The 22,025-nt window shown below is 37.4% G+C and overlaps 1 protein-coding gene across 7 annotated transcripts in view; it reads right to left on the bottom strand.

The window, feature by feature from the left end:
- Positions 1 to 4,476: 4,476 nt before the first annotated feature.
- Positions 4,477 to 22,025, bottom strand: part of POSTN (periostin) — a 79,736-nt gene continuing 62,187 nt past the window's right edge. Inside the window, exons 19-27 of one of the 7 annotated variants that reach the window (XM_044285161.1) lie at positions 19,427 to 19,468; positions 17,816 to 17,914; positions 14,947 to 15,042; positions 13,021 to 13,119; positions 12,587 to 12,685; positions 12,170 to 12,250; positions 10,855 to 10,935; positions 9,468 to 9,512; positions 4,477 to 4,936 (exon numbers count right to left, since the gene is read on the bottom strand). In XM_044285161.1, coding sequence (XP_044141096.1) covers positions 4,890 to 4,936; positions 9,468 to 9,512; positions 10,855 to 10,935; positions 12,170 to 12,250; positions 12,587 to 12,685; positions 13,021 to 13,119; positions 14,947 to 15,042; positions 17,816 to 17,914; positions 19,427 to 19,468 — 689 coding nt within the window. In that variant the 3' untranslated portion in view covers positions 4,477 to 4,889. The remainder of the gene's footprint in view (positions 4,937 to 9,467; positions 9,513 to 10,854; positions 10,936 to 12,169; positions 12,251 to 12,586; positions 12,686 to 13,020; positions 13,120 to 14,946; positions 15,043 to 17,815; positions 17,915 to 19,426; positions 19,469 to 22,025) is intronic. The other 6 variants (XM_044285163.1, XM_044285164.1, XM_044285162.1 and 3 more) reach the window with 6 other exon arrangements.

Below are 22,025 nucleotides of genomic sequence, written 5' to 3'. Positions count from 1 at the left end.
TTACAAACTATGGTAAAAAAAGTGAATTTCTGCTTTTTGAAGCAGCTCTGACTTTCTGAGCACCTGTCATGTTTCCTGAGGTTCTACAATGCCCAGACAGTACACACACCCCACAAATGACCCCATTTCGGAAAGTAGACACCCTAAGGTATTTGCTGATGGGCATAGTGAGTTCATAGAACTTTTTATTTTTTGTCACAAGTTAGCGGAAAATGATAATTTATTTTTCTTTTTTTTTTTTTTTTTTACAAAGTCTCATAATCCACTAACTTGTGACAAAAAATAAAAACTTCCATGAACTCACTATGCCCATCACAAAATACCTTGAGGTGTCTTCTTTCCAAAATGGGGTCACTTGTGGGGTAGTTATACTGCCCTGGCATTTTAGGGGCCCAGATGCGTGAGAAGTTTGAAATAAAAATCTGTAAAAAATGACCGGTGAAATCCGAAAGGTGCTCTTTGGAATGTGTGCCCCTTTGCCCACCTAGGCTGCAAAAAAGTGTCACACATCTGGTATCGACGTACTCAGAAGAAGTTGGGGAATGTGTTTTGGGGTGTCATTTTACATATACCCATGCTGGGAGAGAGAAATATCTTGGTCAAGTGCCAACTTTGTATAAAAAAATGGGAAAAGTTGTCTTTTGCCAAGATATTTCTCTCACCCAGCATGGGTATATGTAAAATGACACCCCAAAACACATTCCCCAACTTCTCCTGAGTACGGCGATACCACATGTGTGACACTTTTTTGCAGCCTATATGCGCAAAGCGGCCCAAATTCCTTTTAGGAGGGCATTTTTAGACATTTGGATCCCAGACTTCTTCTCACGCTTTAGGGCCCCTAAAAAGCCAGGGCAGTATAAATACCCCACATGTGACCCCATTTTGGAAAGAAGACACCCCAAGGTATTCAATGAGGGGCATGGCGAGTTCATAGAATTTTTTTTTTTTTTGCACAAGTTAGCGGAAATTGTTTTGTTTTTTTTTTGATTTTTTTTTTCTCACAAAGTCTCCCTTTCCGCTAACTTGGGACAAAAATTTCAATCTTTCATGGACTCAATATTCCCCTCACGGAATACCTTGGGGTGTCTTCTTTCCGAAATGAGGTCACATGTGGGGTATTTATACTGCCCTGGCATTTTAGGGGCCCTAAAGCGTGAGAAGAAGTCTGGAATATAAATGTCTAAAAAATTTTACGCATTTGGATTCCGTGAGGGGTATGGTGAGTTCATGTAAGATTTTATTTTTTGACACAAGTTAGTGGAATATAAGACTTTGTAAGAAAAAAAATGTCTGAATGGATCCTTACAGGGGGGTGATCAATGACAGGGGGGTGATCAATGACAGGGGGGTGATCAGGGAGTCTATATGGGTGATCACCCCCCTGTCATTGATCACCCCCCTGTAAGGCTCCATTCAGACGTCCGTATGTGTTTTGCGGATCCGATCCATGTATCCGTGGATCCATAAAAATCATACGGACGTCTGAATGGAGCCTTACAGGGAGGTGATCAATGACAGTTGGGTGATCAGGGAGTCTATATGGGGTGATCATGGGTGATCAGGGGTTCATAAGGGGTTAATAAGTGACAGGGGGGGTGTAGTGTAGTGTAGTGGTGTTTGGTGGTACTTTACTGAGCTACCTGTGTCCTCTGGTGGTCGATCCAAGCAAAAGGGACCACCAGAGGACCAGGTAGCAGGTATATTACACGCTGTTATCAAAACGGCATCTAATATACCTGTTAGGGGTTAAAGAAATCGCATCTCCAGCCTGCCAGCGAACGATCGCCGCTGGCAGGCTGGAGAGCCACTCGCTTACCTTCCATTCCTGTGAACGCGCGCCTGTGTTCACAGGAAATCTCGCCTCTCGCGAGATGACGCACGGATGCATCCAGGAGGAATGAATCAACCACCTTCCAGACGCATCTGTGCGTTAGGCGGTCGGGAGGTGGTTAAAATGCTAAAAAAAATTGTGGAATAAAGGGGGCAATTTATCATGAGGAGAATATTTGAAGTCAGTTTTGCTTGAGTCTGTGTTGGAGTACTTTGTGCCACATTTATCAAATGTCCCAGGTTGTTTGATAAATTTGGCTTGTCCTTAAACCTAACACTTTTGTCTAGAGAAGCTACTCCAGTTTTTCTACTCCACCCTTCTCCTGGAGTGAGATTGCAACTTTTTAAAAAAGTCGCAATGATAAATCTGGAGTAAAACTCATTATCATAGCTAACCACACCCACTTTCCCACCCATATTACAAAACTCGAGTGAGTGGTGTACACATGCAAAAAGTTTGCAAAATTTTGCGCAAGTGAGTGTAAAAAGTTGCACATTTTTGTGCAATCGCATAAATTTTGCGCAAGGGAGTGCAAAAACATGGTGTACACATGCAAAAAGTCCCAAAAATTTGCGCAAGTGTAAAAATTTACACATTTTTGTGCAATCGCATAAATTTTGCGCAAGGGAGTGCAAAAACATTGCAAAAGACCTATTTTGCGACTTTTTACATCAGAAGTCTGGAGTGAAGGTATGATAAATCAGGGCCAAAAAGTCACAGATCTCAGAATTGGTGGGTTCCCAGCAGTTGGACCTAAATGGAGGAAACATTTATAATATAGAGTTGAATAGCATACGGAAGAAAATCTCTCTGCCTGATTTTCTCTGGCTTATATTTCTAAGAATAACTTTAGCACCTTGCCTGATCTGCTGCTCTGAGCAGTGAGCGACAAAGATTTGCTTCATAGCAGGCAACTGGCAAACTACATCAAAGGTTGGTTCACACTTAGGTTTGTATGGCAGTAACCAGTGGATACAGGAGATGGGAGAAGTAAGTATAAGTCTTTCCTTTACATTTTTCTTTCCCTTCCAATCCACTTCTTGCTTTAGCACAAAAATTTGTGAATCCATCCTAAGTTGGAAAACTAAGCTAGAAAAAACTCATTTGAAATCGAGTATTGTGGGGATGTTCAATAGTAATTGTGCAGAAAGAGGTAGGAAAAACTCAGTAATCTCTATTGCATACTGTAATGTCACAATTGTGATCAGCTATATGCAGCATGGGCAGCATGGTGGCTCAGTGGTTGGCACTGGTGCTTTACAGGAGTGGGGTCCTGACCAAGGACAATATCTACATGGAGTTTGTATGTTCTCCCTGTGTTTTTGTGGGTTTCCTCTGGGTGTTTCAGTTTCCTCCCACAATCCAAAGACATACTGATAGGGAACTCTGATTGGGAGAACCATTAGGGACAGCAAGTGATGATAATGGGGGTAATTTATCAAAGAGCACTAGGACAGAGATTGACATTAAAGGTTGCATAGCTCCATTTTGCAACTTTTTGAACATCCACCTAAATTTAGGCACATATGATGTTTTTACGGGAGGGGCAGGATGGCGTGATAGCAAGGCCATCCCCCCTGGCAAATGCACCAACATTTATGCCTGTTTCCAGGTATAAGGGACAATTGAAATCTACTCAAGTGAAGGTCTACAGTAGATTTTAGTCTAGCTGCACAATATGTCAGTAATATATTTGTGTAAATTAAATACATAATAATACAAATCTCCCTACAGTGTTATTTGTATAACATTTTACAAATTGCATATTTGTCATAGGCATAAAATGTTTCAAAAAATAGCATAGACAAATGCATTGTACAAACACATTCTTTATTGAGTATTGGCTTAAGAAACAGAGGTATACACGCACACCCAACAGCTTTTAAAGCCTTTAAATAGAAACTCATGGTTTAAAACAAAGCTTTAGGATGTGAAAGATACTTATATACTATATTATTATACCTTAGGAATTGCTATTTATGTCCTGCTGTCATTTTCGACAGATCAAAAATCTCCTCTCTTCACCACTAACTACATGAACATCTCAGAGTTAGATAATACATGTAATACATGTGGAGGGAGTATGAAGGATACAAAAGCAGAAAAAACAGGCTCACTGGCACGATATATCTCTGAATGTATGATTTGTCTTTAACATCCTAAAACCATATTTAATTTAATTAAGTTTCACTTTAAAGAAAAAGAAGGCACAGGAATGTAAGGAAAACACTTCTTCCCTAGCTAGTGAAGTTGCATTGCAACATTTGAGTTAAAATAAACACAGAAGCAAATGACTCTATCATTTTCTGCATACAAAACCAGTTATAAAAATGGCATAATTTACAAATAAACCAATAGAAGTTACTACTAAACACTAGCCGTGTAGGTTTTGATTAAAAGTAAAAAAAAAGAAAAGAAAAAAAAAGTTCCATAAAAAAAAGAAACAACGAAGCACCAATTTATTTAAAGTGCCCAAAACACCAACTATTCAAGGTCACACCGGCCCATGTGGAACGGGAGCACTGATCGGAACCCCACGGAAGCACTACGGAGTGCTTCCGTGGTATTTCTGTCCGTGCTTCCGCACCGCAAAAAAATAAAACTTGGTCTATTTTTTTGCGGTGCGGACGGATCATGGACCCATCGAATTTGAATGGGTCTCGATCTGTCCTGGCCGCCGCACGGACATTTCCCGTGCATTGAGGACCACAAATTGCGGTCCCCAATGCATGGAATGGATGCACAACGTTCGTGTGCAAAAGGCCTAATTAGCATACAGCACACCACAACCCATTGCATAGAACAGAGGACAACTTGATATAAACAATCCTTTTCTTTGATACATTCAGCATTTTTTATTTTATATTTCAAAAAGTTTGTACAAATCCCCATCTTGTAAGAAATCTTAAAACAGTAAGAATGGATTTGCTTAATTGAAGGCAATTTGAGCAAGATGTGAGATAGTCCTGATGAAATTTATTTCGACATGGCACACTCTTTATCACTTTCTCAGAACAAATTCTTTGTAATTTCTTAATAGCTGATGGGACTGAATTTAGGATTGATGACTTCTTCTTTTAAGCTTTCTTCTGAGTGGTTGACCTGTCAAAAAAAGTAAGTCTATGTTTAATTCAAGATTAAAACAAACATTTGTCTTATTATGATAAGTTAAAAGGGTTGTGTTATCTTATACATTGAGAACATATCGCTAGGATATGCACCCAATGTTTGATAGGTGCGGGTCCCGCCTCTGGGACCTGCACCTATTTCTAAAACAGAGTCTGCAAAGAGAAGGAGAGCAAACCACGTATGCTCAACCACCTTCAATTAATTTTTATATAGGACTGCCAAAAACAGCCGAGTGCTGGCTCTACAATTTCCGTAAGCCCCATACAAGTGAATGGGACTTCTGAAAATAGCTAGGTCATCTATTTTTAGCACACCCATAGAAATGTATGGCCGAACTTGCATGATCTGCTCTCTTTATCTTTGCATGTTCAATTTTAGAGATAGCTGTGGATCCCTAAAATGGGTTATGCCCCCAACATATGAGCTGACACAATCTTTAAGTTGGAAAGACTGGTTATATACAAATAATTATAACCATTGTTAGTCTGCCTGCGGTTTGTTATGGTCTTCTCACATTGAATGGAGACAAGGATCTACTTCAGACAAGTCTATAATATGTAGAAACTTGTTACCTCCTAATGGGGAGCGTATAGATCAGAATAGTATACAGTAAGTTAAAAAGTAATGTAATGTGTACATGAACCATCTGACTTCACCCAAAATGTGTACATGTTCTTCAAAGGAGTGTTGAAAGATTTGTTAGAAGCACACCGATTCTAAAATATTCAACATAAAGAGAACAAAGGGACTTAAATAGAAGGGAAGCACAAGATATTCTGCATTCACCTCTTCTGTTCTCAAAAGTAACAAATAGAAGCTAAGTTTGTTTGCCAGCTAATGAGCAAAGGATCATCTCAATAGTCACAAAGTTATATAGCAAGAGAAAGATCCACCAATCCAGTGTTAATGAACAAGAGTTGTGACTTCAATTTTTTTTTTATTACAGGCTACATAAATGAGGTAATTAATTATGCTTTAGTCCAATTTCTGACGGCTACATAATACAGCCATATTATAATTTAAGGCTGAAACACGTGGTGTGGTTCTCTTATACTAATTTAATTCACTGCAGGGTTCAATCTAGTTCTATCTAAAGTTATATGTTGCTGTATTTTGGCCATCTAAAATTGTCCTTAAATCAGACCAGATTTAGTGATAAAGCTTAGTGATAAATTGTAGCATGGCTAGACACTTGTCCAACTCTCTAATTGAGGTGGCATTTTGGTGGTAAATGATGCAAATTAGGATATATCCCATTTCCTATGAAGCCATGCCACTTTCCAACAAGCTACGTCATTGGTTCAGGTAGGAACAGATGATTTCTCTAATCAAAATTGTGCCACATTTTAGCACCATTTAAGCCAGCAACTGTTGATTTGATTGTACTTGTTTCTCTCATTTTAACAGAAATATATTCTATTTAGTTAAAATTAGATAAGGTTATATAAGAAGAAAACCTCAGACATTACATAAAGATGTTAAATCATTGACAGACATGAGGTTATTGCCTAAGCATGGCATTAGTAAAGCTCTACCTTGCTGAAGCAATTTCAAGTGAGTGCAAGTTAGCCTAAAACAAAAAAGCAAAATAGTTCAACAACTAAATTTTCCATGATTCAGTGTAATCAGAGGCATAACATGGACCCCATTGAGAAATCTATAACAAAACCCCCACCCACCATGCTGCTACTTCAGCATCTTTTTTAAATGGTTACAAAAGGAGCCATCTTGCTGAAGGCACATAAGAAACCTCAGCCAAATAATGACTATTTCATTTTTGTAGGGGATGTTGTGGGCATGCTCTGTGATATGTGCATAGGTTATTATGCAGGCGGGGGGGGGGGGGGGGTCTGAACTAGTCCACTGCCTAATGGAAATTGTGCAATCCTCAATTACCTGCCACAAAGTCCACTGTAAACCAGGCTAGTGTGAAAACTTCAAGATTTTTGTATTTTTTAATTAATCAATAGCTTCCCTTTACCACACATCAATCTGATTTGTGATAGAGACATCCTGAAAAGTTTTAAAAGCAGAGTTGTAGCACAAAGCAAAATGTTATTGTGTCTGCCAAGCTATATGGGACCATGCAAAAACATTTTAAATGTAGGCAAGAAAATTTTGAGAATTTCCCCGTCAGTATACAGTAAATCAATGAAGTATTCTCTACTTTAAAATATATAATAAGTCTTTTCCGCATTTCTTGGTTATATCTGTTTTTGGGAAAAAAGGGTGTCAGCCAAAATGTACCCATGAGACCCTATGGATTGTACTCTCTCTTTCATAGAGTTTTACATGAATGAAAACAAGTAAGATGATGTATAAATGCGTAACATGCCAGGTTTACTAACTCCATGGAGCTCTAATGGCAGCCATGACTGTTGTCATCCAGTTCCCTACCAAAATCCTCTATCACGTTTCAATGGGTCGATAGACTTTTTATAAGAATGACAGAAGATGTCAAATAGAATAAATTTATTAGTGGTTATGTACGCCAGCAGAATCATTGAATATGCATGAAATACGGTAAGCATCAACTCTGCTAATTAAAAGCTATGTACACCCTTGGGCCAATTTTTTTTTTTAATTATTGCATTGTACTCATTTTGAGCTAAGAATATATTTTTTTTTTATTGATCTTTATTAAATATATGGAGCCCTTTTTTCTGGTCATAGCTGAGATGCTTTAGTAGCATCTTAACTTTTTCGTCAGACCAGAAGCAGACAGACTCCTTATTTCTACTCTTTGACATTATAAACACTCATTACAGCTCAGTTCTTATCATACTGATAAAAATATGGCTTAAATAAGTGTTTATGACCTCTCAGTAATTCAGAGATAAGGTTTATTAACACTACGGAGTGCTTCCGTGGTGTTTCTGTCCGTGCCTCCGCACCGCAAAAAAATAAAACTTGGTCTAATTAGATGTCCGGCAGAAAGTGAAAGTGAAAGTACCAGTCACAAAGCCAGAAAGAAAAACTTTGTGACAGGACAGCCCAATATTTTTTATAAAGGCCAATTGAAAAAAAAAAAAATTTTAGCCAAAAATTAGTAACATGCAATCATATAAAAAAATTACCTTCAAAGGTTTGCATAGTCTTTAAATTCGCAGACCTTGAGGGGATTTTTTTTCTGAGGGTAATACTGTATTCGTAGTCAGTTTTGCCTGAGTCTGCATTGGCATACTTTGCTCCAAATTTATCAAATGTCATACAATGTTACATTTGGTTCTTTGTGAAACTATTACTTTTGTCTAGAAATTCTACTCCAGTTTAGTTTTTACACCATCCCCTACTACTTTGAAACTTTCTTTGCAACTTTTTAAAATAAGCACCAGTGATGAATCAGGAGTGAAACTAATTAACATAGGTTACCACTCCTATTTCCCAGCCACTTTTGAAACCTCAAGTAAGTGATGCAAAGATGCAAAAATTCACAAATGTTAATGGAAATAAGCCAAAAATGTCACAAAAGCCCTATCTTGCAAATTTTTTAAGCCAGAATTATAGGATTGCAGGGCATGATAATTTTCCAATTTTTTAAATAAATATTACAGTCTCCAGGAAAATTAAATAGCAGTTGATTAAAAAGACACTTATGCACTTAAGAACCGGTGACTAATTGTAATAAAAAAATAAAGCATTTTAAAGTTCCATTATTTCTTTCAGAGAGAAGATACATTCCACCAAGGCTCCCGTTCTGATGTTTCCTCACATCATTATTCCATACTAAAGCTATTCATAACTCACTCTTTAATAAGCACCATTACAACTATATGAATCCATGGATAGCGTACGTTGCAATTTTTGTGACACTAGAATCATCTCCAGAAAATAATTGATTCTTCATAACCTACTTCAGCCTTGTGCAATAGATTGCCAAATCCTTACTGGTAGTTTTTCTGTCTTGAAGTCTGACAATGCACCCTGAAGCAAACCTAATGATACCAAATCAATGATAAAAAAAAGGCCATAGGTACTGGTGAGCTCAGAAATATATTGTTTTAGAGCAAAAGTTCCCAGACTATCTGGACGTGCACAATATAAGATTTTGACAAAGTGTGACCCCAGGTGAGACGGCATGTGAGACAGCTGTAGGCTGCGGTCTCAGGACAATTTAGTTTTGATAAAGAAGATTTTACACCTACATATTTGTTGAGGGCCTTGGCCTTATTTTAATATTGAGAAATATAGTATCTTCAAGTAGCTTAAACTAGAATTGATATGCTGCAATTTAATAATAGGGTTGACATCTCTTTTACAGCCTCCTCAAATTGCAAATTTGTGTTCCAAATTACAGTACAAAGAGTAGCAGAACCCAAGTGTAATAAAATGTAGTACAGACTTGAAGAACAGAATCGTTCATGGTGGGTGGTAATTAATGCTTAAGCTTCATCACAATCACTTACATAAGGAACTTTTACATACTGCATGTAGTTTATATAAAAGCATTAAAAAGACAATGTTGTCAATGATTAAGAAACCAATAAATAAATGGGTATTGTACCTTGTACCCTTCTAGTTCCAGACTGTATTCTTCTAACTTGGGGCTCTAAAAACATAAAGCGTACAAAGAATAAAGTTGGTATAATTAGATACAATACTGTTTGTTGGAAATAGAAATTTCAGAAACATATTCGGAATTTGAACCAGTTGCCTTTTAAATAAAGAGAAAATCTGAGAACATAGATGTTAAGTATAGTAAATGAAGCCGAGACGTAAAAGCCATAATGTTAGTCGGGTTTTCATTACAATGGACATCTTCTATTCTTCAGAGGCCATCTTCACTTCTGACATTTCTGCATTACTAAATACTTGATTCCTCATTCAGGTATGAGCCCTTAATTCTGGCACTTTTAAAACATTGCTGAGTGTTTTACTGTGCAGGAACACAAACTAGTGACAAGTGGTTGTTGTCAATTTATTCATAAATTTGCATGAGTAATATCAAAGGAAAAGCATAACCTAGAATTTTAAAGGGGCTGTCCAGTTTTAAGAGGAAACTGGGCAACAAAAGGGATCTGCTTGCAACAAAGAGGTGATCGTTACTTATCTGGCAGATCCTGCACTGCCACTGCAGGTCTCCAGACAACACATGATCACTGCAGCCAATACACCGCCTCCTTTGGTGCCCCTTTGAGGTGAAGGATTTGCCTGTGTCGTCTATGTGACCTCACTGTTGCAGCTGGTTTAACAGATCCCAACTGTGAGAATCAGATCTGTCAGGTAAGTCATATCACTTTTTTTATTGCAGCCAGAACCCTGTGTTATCTGTTTTCCTCATTAAGTCTCTCATACACAATAAAATCAATATCTTCAATCACTGCCTTCAAACACAAACTCATATGAACCTTTATTTTTACAAATTAAAGAACAGTTTTCATTTAAAGTCTCAAATGATGATTTTCTCCTATTAATGACCAATACAATCATATCCTTCAAAGAAGTGTATTTAGGATACATTTTAAAATTTTATTAGTACATTTTTTGTGTTAATTTTTTTTAAATTTTAAATGGTAAATATTTAGATGAGTGAGTTAAATTTCTTATTATTTCTCCAAATACATGCTGAAAATGGGTTAAGGGGAGGAATGAATATTTGTTTTTCTCTTTTTTTCTTACTTTTTATTCTTCAGGAATATCTGCATATGATTCAGTAATATCAACCTTCCAATCATTCAAACAAATCTTCATTCTCCCCTTTGTTAGTTATTTTTTAAAGACTAAATTAAAAGTAAAAGATTTTGGATATTAACCTGATTGCTTTGAAGTAAAGTGCAGAAAAATTGCGCTATGAAGTTAATTTAGTCTTTAAAAGGGATTGCACAGCATAGTTTACCATCACCAAGAAATCCTTGTTAAGTTATATTAGTTGCCCAGTTGCACTCACTAACCTCCCTGAAGAAGTTTTTTCAGCTCGGCATCATCCAATGTTTGTGAATCACCTTCAATGAACTTGGATACCCTGGTGACTTCTGATAGGATACAGGTTTATGGCATAAATTGTCAGGAATGTATTCATGAACCAGAGACTTCAATAAGCCCCCCCCAAAAAAATCGGATATTTTGAATTGGACCAGAAAAAAAATGTATGGCACTCGTGTCACTGGGTAAGGAGTTTCCATTGTTTTGGGAACACATGTAGGGTTCACATATGAACTTTTTGCCAGGAAGGCAGAATATCAGAAAGAGCAGTGTATCCTAATTTCTTACTATGGTTCAATCATTAGTTATGGTAAAAGTGAATACATGATCATTGCATTTTTCCTAAAATACTCCAAAACATCTCTGCTATTCGCCTCCTTATACTGAAGCAAAATGCACAAACTATTAAGAGATTAACTTTTTTTTTCATAGAAAATAAAAATTTTATGCTAAATACACCTTAGTCACATATCAGACATCAGTACTGTTGTCTGTTACAAAATATATTTAGTAGGGTTTAAAAGGAGCTTTGTATATAAGCAAAGAAAGGAATATGAAATAACTTAAAGAAGCCACAAAATTGCTCAACTTGTTAGATACATTTCACAATTCATTATTTTGTCAAAATGTATGCCTATTTTCCGGTTCTTAGGATTAGACCCTCTACCATTTAATTCAATTCCCCTGTTGAAGCTGCTGCAGGAAAAATGTCTTGCTATGCAGCTCTCTCTGGCAATAAGGACAGATCACTGTGGATTTCTGAAGCTGAAAATGCAGCAATCAGCTTTGATTGAAATTTTCTTTGTATTCTAATGTTTAGTAGCATTGCATAATATAGAAGGATAGTTACTATCCAGTTCAGTCTGTTATCCTTAAAAGTTGATCCAGAGGATGGCAAAAAACCCTAATGAGGTAAAAGCCAATTTTCCTAATTTTAGGAACAAAATCTAAATAGCAAATTGTGTACATTTGAAATATATGTATGAAGTATTGAAATAACAGTTTGTCTTTGGATACAATTTGATTGTAACTATTCTATTGCCAGACTACTTGCTCAGACCTGTCTATGATTCTGACTTCAGCAACCCAACACTATGATTTTTTTTTCTTTCCTTTGAATATTTAAAAGTATCTCAGAGAAAACATTTCCATGTTGCTAATTAAAAGAAAGCATTTTTGTGGACCAGATCACATGTTGATGCATAAGGCCTCAAGCCATTGCTAAATCTTTTTACATCCTTTTATAAGAATCTACTGAAGAAATGTACTGCCACTAAAACCTACCTTCTTCTAGTCTCCTTGTGAGTTCAGCATCATCCAAGTCAGTTCCAAGACCAGTGACACTAGTGTATTTAATTTCAGGGCCTGTGAAACAGAAATATAAAAAATGTATATAAAAAATAAGGAACTATAAAAAAAATTTAAAAACTTTTTGGGTGCATTCCAGTGTATCATTTTCTCCAGACCCCTGGAAACAAAAGAATTTTAGGATGTACTGTTAGATGGAATTTGACAGGAAAGCAAGGCAGAATGAAGTATACTGCTCACCACTTTCTTGGTGATATACACTTCATCAACTTGTGAATTGTAAAACTTTTCTGGTTAGACTTTAAGAACCCACAAGTAGCTGGTATTGATTTAGGTTTTCCAGATATAAAAGGAAGGAAAGAGAATTTTTGAGATCTCATCATTTCACTTTACCTCCTTGGATCACTTTAGTCACTTGAGTTTCGCCTTCCTTTACCAGTCTAAAATCTGGCTCACCTTCAATCACTCTAGTGATCTTAGAAATTCTAGGCTCTAACAAATTTAATTGTAAAAAACAAACAAAAATAAAATTGTATATGACATGCTGTGCGCTCAGATGTGAAAAATATAATTTACAATTTGAAATTAAAATTAAAAGAGAAGACTATAAAGGAGCTATTCAATCATCATTTGGCAGATGTCCATACTAAGATACATACAGTAGATGACAAAAAAAAATCTAGGATCATCCTGCCTTCATTTTATTACAAAAATGACAAAATCTTTTTTCTAAGTCAATTAAATGAATATTAAATTTAGAAAATGAAATAAAATAGATCACTCAATTAAAATAAAGAAAGGCAAAAGTCATTTTTGTTAAAATTTACCTCCTTGGATAACTTTAGTCCATGATATATCACCTTCTTTTACCAGCTTAAAATCTGCCTCACCTTCAATCACCCTAGTGATCTTAGTAATCGTGGGCTCTAACAAATTCAATTAAAAAGATAAGTACAATTTCCCCCCCTAAATATCAGATATTAATAAAAAAAATACACAAAGTAAGAAATTTTCCAAAATGTCAAAATGTGGACATATTACCTTCTGCACTTACCATATTTTTCGCCCTATAAGACGCACTTCTCCTCCCCAAAAAAGTGTGGGGGAAATGGCAGTGCGTCTTATGGGGCGTATGCTGCCGTTTACACTGATACACCGCCGACCGCATGCCGCACAGCGCGGTCAGAGCTGTATCAGGGAGGAGGGGCTGGGGGCTGGCATCTTATTTTGTAATGGCACCGCTCATTGTACTAATCGTATATAACTGCAGGCAATGTTTAACTATAGAATATCTTCAATCCAGCAGCCTGTACTTACGTCCGTAGCAGGCAGGAGGCTGGGAGGGTGGGCACTGGCAGCGTAACTCACTACGTCACGCACCTGCTCCGCCCACTTTATGAATGAAGCAGGCGGCGCGGGCACGTGACGTAGTGAGTTACGCTGCCAGTGCCCGCCCAGCCTTCTGCCTGCTATGGTCGTAAGTACAGGCTGCTGGATTGAAGATTTTCTATAGTTAAACATTGCCCGCAGTTAGATACTATTAGTACAGTGAGCGGGGCCCGGTGCAATAGAATACAATGACTGCACTGGGCCCCCGCTGCCATTACAAAACTACTGTAGATGCCAGCCCCCACCTCCTGTATTGGGAGTCATTCACAATAGACAGGGACACTGTTAAGGGGGGATCTGTGGATGACATAACATAATATGCTATTTATCTGTCATCCACAGACGCCCCCATAACAGTGCCATCCACAGACGCCCCATAACAGTGTCAGCCACAGACCCCCATAACAGTGCCATCCACAGACGCTCATAACAGTGTCAGTCACAGATCCCCCATAACAGTGCGTTATCCACAGATACCCCATAATAGTGTCATTCACAGATACCATTAGTTCAAAGCCCACCAAAAGCACACCTTTTGGTTCAAAATATATTTTTTTCTTATTTTCCTCCTCAAAAACCTAGATGCGTCTTATGGGCCGGTGCGTCTTATAGGGCAAAAATACGGCAGTTACTTTATTATAGTAAATTATAAATTATAGATATGATAAATATATATAATGCACAATGTGCCTCCTATGTATTTTCTCTTCACCTCAATAAGTGTAGGCCAAGATCAATATGAACTTCTTAAATATTTGTTACCATTAGGACTTTAATAATGAAAAGGGTGTTGGATGTATCTAAATATAAGAATACTATAATTAGTATGGTTGCTGTATAGGTAATCTTTAGCACTGCTTCCTTTGATCTCAATATATTATGTCAATCCAATATGGCCTCCCTTGAGGTCTTACATGTTATACTTGGCCTCCTGAATGTCTACTTGGATATTCCGCACTGAAGCCAAAAAATGTTAGTCCACTGACAGATACAGATAAATTATACATTGTAATGACCACATAAGCTCAAATTCAAGTAGAAGTTTCCAAAGTGAAATGCAATTTAGGGTTCATGCAACAGGAGATTCTGTGGGATGAAACCACACTCTAAGTATAAATTAAAGGAGTTCAGCCTTTGCTATTTTGGAAATGCATTGCATGTATATATTGTAGATGATATAACATGATTTGATGTAACAATGATTGTTTTGGCCACTTTCAAAATGTAAGTATTTGATTTTGAATAGAGCTAATAAAAAATGTAGTATACGAAAAGCAGATTATTATTATTTTTGTATGAAATGACAGTTTAAGCTACAGAAAATACATAAGCTGTTCAAAGATACATATAAGATCAGTTACTACCTTGAATGACTTTGGTTACTCTTGTCTCTCCTTCTTTAATCAGACTAAATTCTGGGTCGCCTTCGATGACTCTGGTGACTTTTGTGATAGATGGCTCTGAAATGGTTGTTACATAAAATCATTATATGAAAATGTTATAAAAAATATACGTATGAATTCTGTTATAGCTACTAGACATTGTTTACAACTAGTATAGCAAATATCCTGTACATACCAATGTTAATCTATGCTATCTAGAGCAGTGCAGCCTCAACTACATTTCCTGGTATGCCACAACTCTTTCTCACCTAAAACACCACTGAGAGAACTGTTGAAATTGTGCATGCATCAGGCTACTGTGGCGCAAGCACAGTGGCTATGGAGACTAGTCTTCCCCCTATATTTGGGGAGTAATATGTAACAAGAGGGATCACAGTAATCGCAAAACCCCTTGTGACGGGGTGACCACTACAGTCAGAGACTACTTTTCTTATTGAATGTTGCCTATATTTTAGTTTAATTCAGTTTTTGGACTTTATCAGAATTTTTTAGCTATCAAGGGTGTTACTGCCATGGTAATTTAATTTGTTTCATGGGTTTTTATTACATCTACATGGTTATACAAAAATAAGCAAGAGCTACAATGGAGCTATAAGACTACAGGTAGGTATCTGGATTTTTTTATGCCTAATCCTATTCACAGAACATGACCTTTTCTTGATATGGACTGCAAAAAAGCTGTAGGGCAATGAACATTAGCAGTTACTCCAAAAAAGATGGAGTTAAATAAAGTTTACAAGCGTAATCACAACTGCTCCTATCTAGAGGCCATTATTAATTATGCACAATGAATAACAAATCTTTTTTGGAGCGTAATGTCGGAACTGACTTCACAAGACAGATATAATTTTGCCTGATTTCACGGTCACTGGTATGGCATTCACCATGAAACTACAGAGCAATCTGCAGACAGCATGTTATAGAGCAGGAGATGCTGAGAAGATTGATGTATAGTTTTATGGGAAAAGATTCGGTAAAACTTATAATTGATGCATTTAAGCCTCTGCTTTGTTTATGCATAGGAGTCATGTTGGCTGTGCCACTGAATGATTGACATCTAACTTTACATGATTAAGCGTACAAGGAAGGCTGTCAGTCAACTGAGTAGAACTGCCACATGACTCCTATGCATAAAAAGACCAGAGGTCTTTTCCTACAAAACTGTTTAAAAAAACTGCTCAGCTCCTCCTGCTCAATAACATGCTACCTGCAGAAAGCTCTACATTTCGTGGTGGCAGGCTCCCTTTGATAGATCTTGCTGCTCTTTAACTCTATAACTGCTAGAGCAGCTTAGAGGGATAAAATTCCAAACATTCAAAAATTTTGATGATATTCTAGGTTGATTCGCCAATAGAGAGCTGAATCTTATTATGCTAAGGTTAATTCATATGTTATGTTCAATAAAAAAATACTACAATTAATTTATACCCTCCACTTCCTTTATACGATTTGTTTTCAAGAGGAAAAAACAGTAAAGTGTTGTACACTCACCTAAAGAATTATTAGGAACACCATACTAATACGGTGTTCGAACCCCTTTTGCCTTCAGAACTGCCTTAATTGTACGTGGCATTGATTCAACAAGGTGCTGATAGCATTCTTTAGAAATGTTGGCCCATATTGATAGGATAGTATCTTGCAGTTGATGGAGATTTGAGGGATGCACATCCAGGACACGAAGCTCCCGTTCCACCACATTCCAAAGATGCTCTATTGGGTTGAGATCTGGTGACTGTGGGGGCCATTTTAATACAGTGAACTCATTGTCATGTTCAAGAAACCATTTTTCCAGTCTTCAACAGTCCAATTTTGGTGAGCTTGTGCAAATTGTAGCCTCTTTTTCCTATTTGTAGTGGAGATGAGTGGTGCCCGGTGGGGTCTTCTGCTGTTGTAGCCCATTCTCCTCAAGGTTGTGCGTGTTGTGGCTTCACAAATGCTTTGCTGCATACCTCGGTTGTAACGAGTGGTTATTTCAGTCAACGTTGCTCTTCTATCAGCTTGAATCAGTCGGCCCATTCTCCTCTGACCTCTAGCATCAGCAAGGCATTTTCGCCCACAGGACTGCCTCACACTGGATGTTTTTCCCTTTTCACACCATTCTTTGTAAACCCTAGAAATGGTTGTGTGTGAAAATCCCAGTAACTGAGCAGATTGTGAAATACTCAGACCGGCCCGTCTGGCACCAACAACCATGCCACGCTCAAAATTGCTTAAATCACCTTTCTTTCCCATTCTGACATTCAGTTTGGAGTTCAGGAGATTGTCTTGACCAGGACCACAACCCTACATGCATTGAAGCAACTGCCATGTGATTGGTTGACTAGATAATCGCATTAATGAGAAATAGAACAGGTGTTCCTAATAATTCTTTAGGTGAGTGTATATTCTACATATGTGTTCCTGGAGACAATCACTTTATCTCTGTTCCTACTCCGCACTACTGTGGTTAGTACAATTTGTAAAGCTTGGTGTAGCTGGGAGAAAATATCTTTGTATTGTGATTCAGTCAGTAAGATAGAAGAGATAAAAAAATTTTTTTACTACAACTGTTTATTCTCCTAATCATATTGATGAGTCTGCGTGCATCACTTGTTTTATTTTCAACGCTACTCTTATGTCTTTTCTGTACACTGTATATGTGACTCTGTCTTGTGAAGAGACCTCTTCAATGTATCATAGTCTCGTAAGCTTGATATTTGTTATCATCTTTGGAGGTGGCCATTAGGGTAGTTTTGCACAATGTTTTCTTTTTAAAAGCATTGTGTTTTTTGTCACTTTTTGTAGCATAATTACTTTTACATGACTTTGAAATCAATATTAATTCACTTACCTCCTTGGATAATTTTAGTAATTCGGGTTTCACTTCCAGGAATTACTCTGACCTCTGGTTCTCCTTCAATAACTTTAGTTACTCTAGTAATGGATGTCTCTAGAATAATAAATGAAAAGTTATAGAATTATTTGATCTCTGCATACAGTAGAAGTTTAAGTAAAGGGAAGAAGATAAATAGGGAATTGCTGGTTTGTGAGCTACATCTGTTTAGTAATTTGCCTATAGCCAGAAGAACATATTTGATTTATGATGATAACCAATGGATATGTGACGTGAAATAATAACCTCACACATCTTGGGATGAGCTGTATAATTTAAAATGATTTTTTATTCTGATCCAAGACACACAGGCACATATACTGCTTTCTCATAAATTTTTTGCATCCCATTTGTTTGCTGAGCACATTTATTTATTTAACTGGTGTTCTTAGGGCTTATTTTCATTAAACTATACAAGCCTACTTGGCACTTCACAGCAACCTCTGTAGGCTCTATCAAAAGTGTCCTAACAGAAACAATTAGGCATAATACCACATGTTAACAGATACAACCGGAATACTGCACCAGCTTGAGGAATCACCTCTACTGCCAGACATCCCTTTTGGCACAATACTACAGAGACCACAGCATAATTCAACACCTTGCCAACAATCAATCTACAGTACTTGTACAAATAAAGAAATGAATTAAACTAATAGAATAATGATAATACAATTTTACATTTTTGACTGGTGCACAATAAATTAGTTCAAAAAGCTTAATTAGTATAAAAAGGTTTGCAAATGATTAAAGGAGTTCTCTGGTGGGGTAAAACATTATATATATATATATATATATATATATATATATATATTTATTTAACCTCAGTTATCCCCAGCCACTGCCTTACTAACTCTTATTGACCCATGTCACTGGTGTCCACTTCTTGGTCTTGGCTTGACACACAGTACTTGGCAAGAGGTGGGTCATCTCTCTGTGGCCAGCATTTGGCTGATTGTTCTTCTGTCAATTCCTGTGTGTCTAGCCGGGACCAGGAAGTAAAGACCACAGCGAAACCCGGTAAGGAATCACTGAGATGATTAATGCTTCTTTATTTTTTTTTAACCAATTTTGCACCTTTTATAAAAAATTAAAAAAAAGGAAAAAAATATTCACTCTTTGCTGCATAATATTAAGTATTAATCCCAAGTAGAAATGTTTCACTGTACATATTAATAATCTTGCAAAAAAAAAAAACACACTGTGCTATATCATGCTCAGTGATGATGATGCCATTGTGAGTGAAACTAAGAAAGTAAATGTGATAGCAGAAGACAAGCAAAGTGAAGTGCAAAGTGCAGTCAGCATATCAAACACTAGCAATGTCATTCAAAATGTGAATTTCAGTGTTCCGTAAAGTGTATGTCAAGTGAAGTTACAAATCATCTGACTATGAAGCATAACACTATAGAACATGCAGATAGGTAATAATGGTGGATTCTTACTTTCACCTGACAACAGGGACAAGGAAAAATAGTCATGCCTAAGAAAACAACAGTGCTTCTTTCTGTGGACACTTGGTCAACAAGCAGTGGGTCTCAAACCGTGATACATCAAATGTTAAAATACCTGTATCGGCATCCCATGTACCTTCTTGCTCCTGAGTCCCACCTGATTTTTTTGTAAAGTAATAGATATTAGGCGTATTATATGCTATCTAAAAGGGAATCCATATTAGCTGGGGGTTGGCACCTATGGGGCTTCTGCCATAAATAAAACAGAACAGTTTGGGGGCCTGTAGACTTTATGACATTTAGCTAAAAAATACATTTAGAAGGAGGGCTTTGTAAGCTGCTCTCAGCCAGAAATCTGGTTGGATCTCAGTAATGCGGATTGGCAGAAATCAGCTAACACAAGTCCACATTGCTTCCTCCAAAGGTTCTTTTTTAGCTGGATGCCACGTAGAGTATTCAATGTCAAACTTTAGTTCTACATAGTGAGGACCCTTAATATCTAACAGCATAGCCCTTTATGATAACTTAATGATTCTCTTGTTTAAAGTATCTGTCTCCAGACAATCATTTTAAGCATAGATCACTGACAAAATCGATCACTGAATGCCTCTTCTTATGTACTTCCCTTTCAGCTAGTTCCAATATGCATATATGCTGGTTCTCCAGTAATATATGTAATGTAGGAGAAGCTTGATGGCTATTCAGTATTAAAGGGGTTGTCCTGCCATATATAGTGATGACCTATCATCAGGATAAGTCATCAATATCTGATCGTCGGGGATCTGATACCCAGTACCCCCGCCAATCAGCTATTTGAAGAGGAGGCAACATTCTATTGCGAGTGCTGCTTCCTCGTCTTTACACCACATGTTGCCTCCTGTGGAGCGGTGGCTCACTGGTTAGTACTGGTGCCTTGCAATGGGGTCCTAAGTTCAAATCCGACCAAGAACAACATCTGTTTGGAGTTTGTATGTTCTCCCCGTGTTTGTGTGGGTTTTCCGGCTTCCTCCCACTCTCCAAAGACATACTGATAAGGAACTTAGATTGTGAGCACCATTGGGGACAGCATGATGCTAATGTCTGCAAAGCACCACAGAATATGTCAGCGCTATATAAGTGCATAAAATAAATAATAAATAAATTACAAGTACTCACTCCAATCAAGTAAATTCTGACATACAGTTTAATTAAGAGGAAACAGCACTCACATGGAGTGCCGCCTCCTTCTCAAACATCTGATTAGCGGGGTGTTGGACCCCGCCAATCAGATATTGATGGCCTATCCTGACTATAGATTATCAATATATATGGCAGGACAACCCCTTTAATTCATGGTTGTTTAACCTAATTCATTCTACTTCAAAGCAGTATAGCAACTTGTAGCATCCTATTCTTGAAGACATACTGTAATGCACGTTTTTTGACAAATGAACCATTGCTTAAGATCTTGGGCATACCATATTTTTCGCCCTATAAGACCACCGACGATCAGATATTGATGACTTATCCTGATGATAGGTCATCACTATGGGGGAGGGAATATCAGTGCACTTTATGAGGTGAATACTAATGACTGCTTCCATTATAATTCCATTATACAGTCAGGTCCATAAATATTGGGACATCGACACAATTCCAACTTTTTTGGCTCTATACACCACCATAATGGATTTGAAATGAAACTAACAAGATTTGAGGGTATTTACATCCAAATCAGGTGAACGGTGAATAACAACAGTTTGCAAATGTGCTTCCCACTTTTTAAGGGGCCAAAAGTAATGGGGCAATTGACTTCTCAGCTGTTCCATTGCCAGGTGTGTGTTATTCTCTCATTATCCCAATTACAATGAGCAGATAAAAGGTCCAGAGTTTATTTCAAGTGTTATATTTGCATTTGGAATCTGCTGCTGTCAAATCTAAAGATGAGATCCAAACAGCTGTCACTATCAGTTAAGCAAGCCATCATTAGGCTGCAAAAAAAAAAAACATCAGTGAGATAGCAAAAACATTAGGTGTGGACAAAACAACTATTTGGAACATTCTTAAAAAGAAGGTATGCACCAGTGAGCTCAGCAACACCAAAAGACCCGGCAGACCACAAAAAAAAAAAAAACTGTGATGGATGACCAAAGAATTCTTTCCCTGGTGAAGAAAGCACCCTCCAACAGTTGACCAGATCAAAAACACTCTCCAGGAGGTAGGTGTATGTGTGTCAAAGTCAAAAATCAAGAGAAGACTTCACCAGAGTGAATACAGAGGGTTCACCACAAGATGTAAACCATTGGTGAGCCTCAAAAATAGGAAGGCCAGATTAGAGTTTGCCAAACAACATCTAAAAAAGCCTTCAAAATTCTGGAACAGCATCCTATGGACAGATGGAACCAAGATCAACTTTTACCAGAGTGATGGGAAGAGAAGAGCATGGAGAAGGAAAGGAACTGCTCATGATCCTAAGCATACCATCTCATCAGTGAAGCATGGTGGTGGTAGTGTCATGGCATGGGCATGTATGGCTGCCATTGGAACTGGTTCTCTTGTAATTATTGATGATGTGACTGCTGACAAAAGCAGCAGGATGAATTCTGAAGTGTTTCGGGCAATATTATCTGCTCATATTCAGCCAAATGCTTCAGAACTCATTGGACTGCGCTTCACAGTGCAGATGGACAATGACCCAAAGCATACTGCAAAAGCAACCAAAGAGTTTAAGGGAA

This window comes from Bufo gargarizans, chromosome 3 (assembly GCF_014858855.1).
Source record: "Bufo gargarizans isolate SCDJY-AF-19 chromosome 3, ASM1485885v1, whole genome shotgun sequence".
NCBI lineage: Eukaryota > Metazoa > Chordata > Amphibia > Anura > Bufonidae > Bufo > Bufo gargarizans.
The sequence above is the reverse complement of the archived record's forward strand: the minus strand, read 5'-3'. Positions and strand labels throughout refer to the sequence as shown.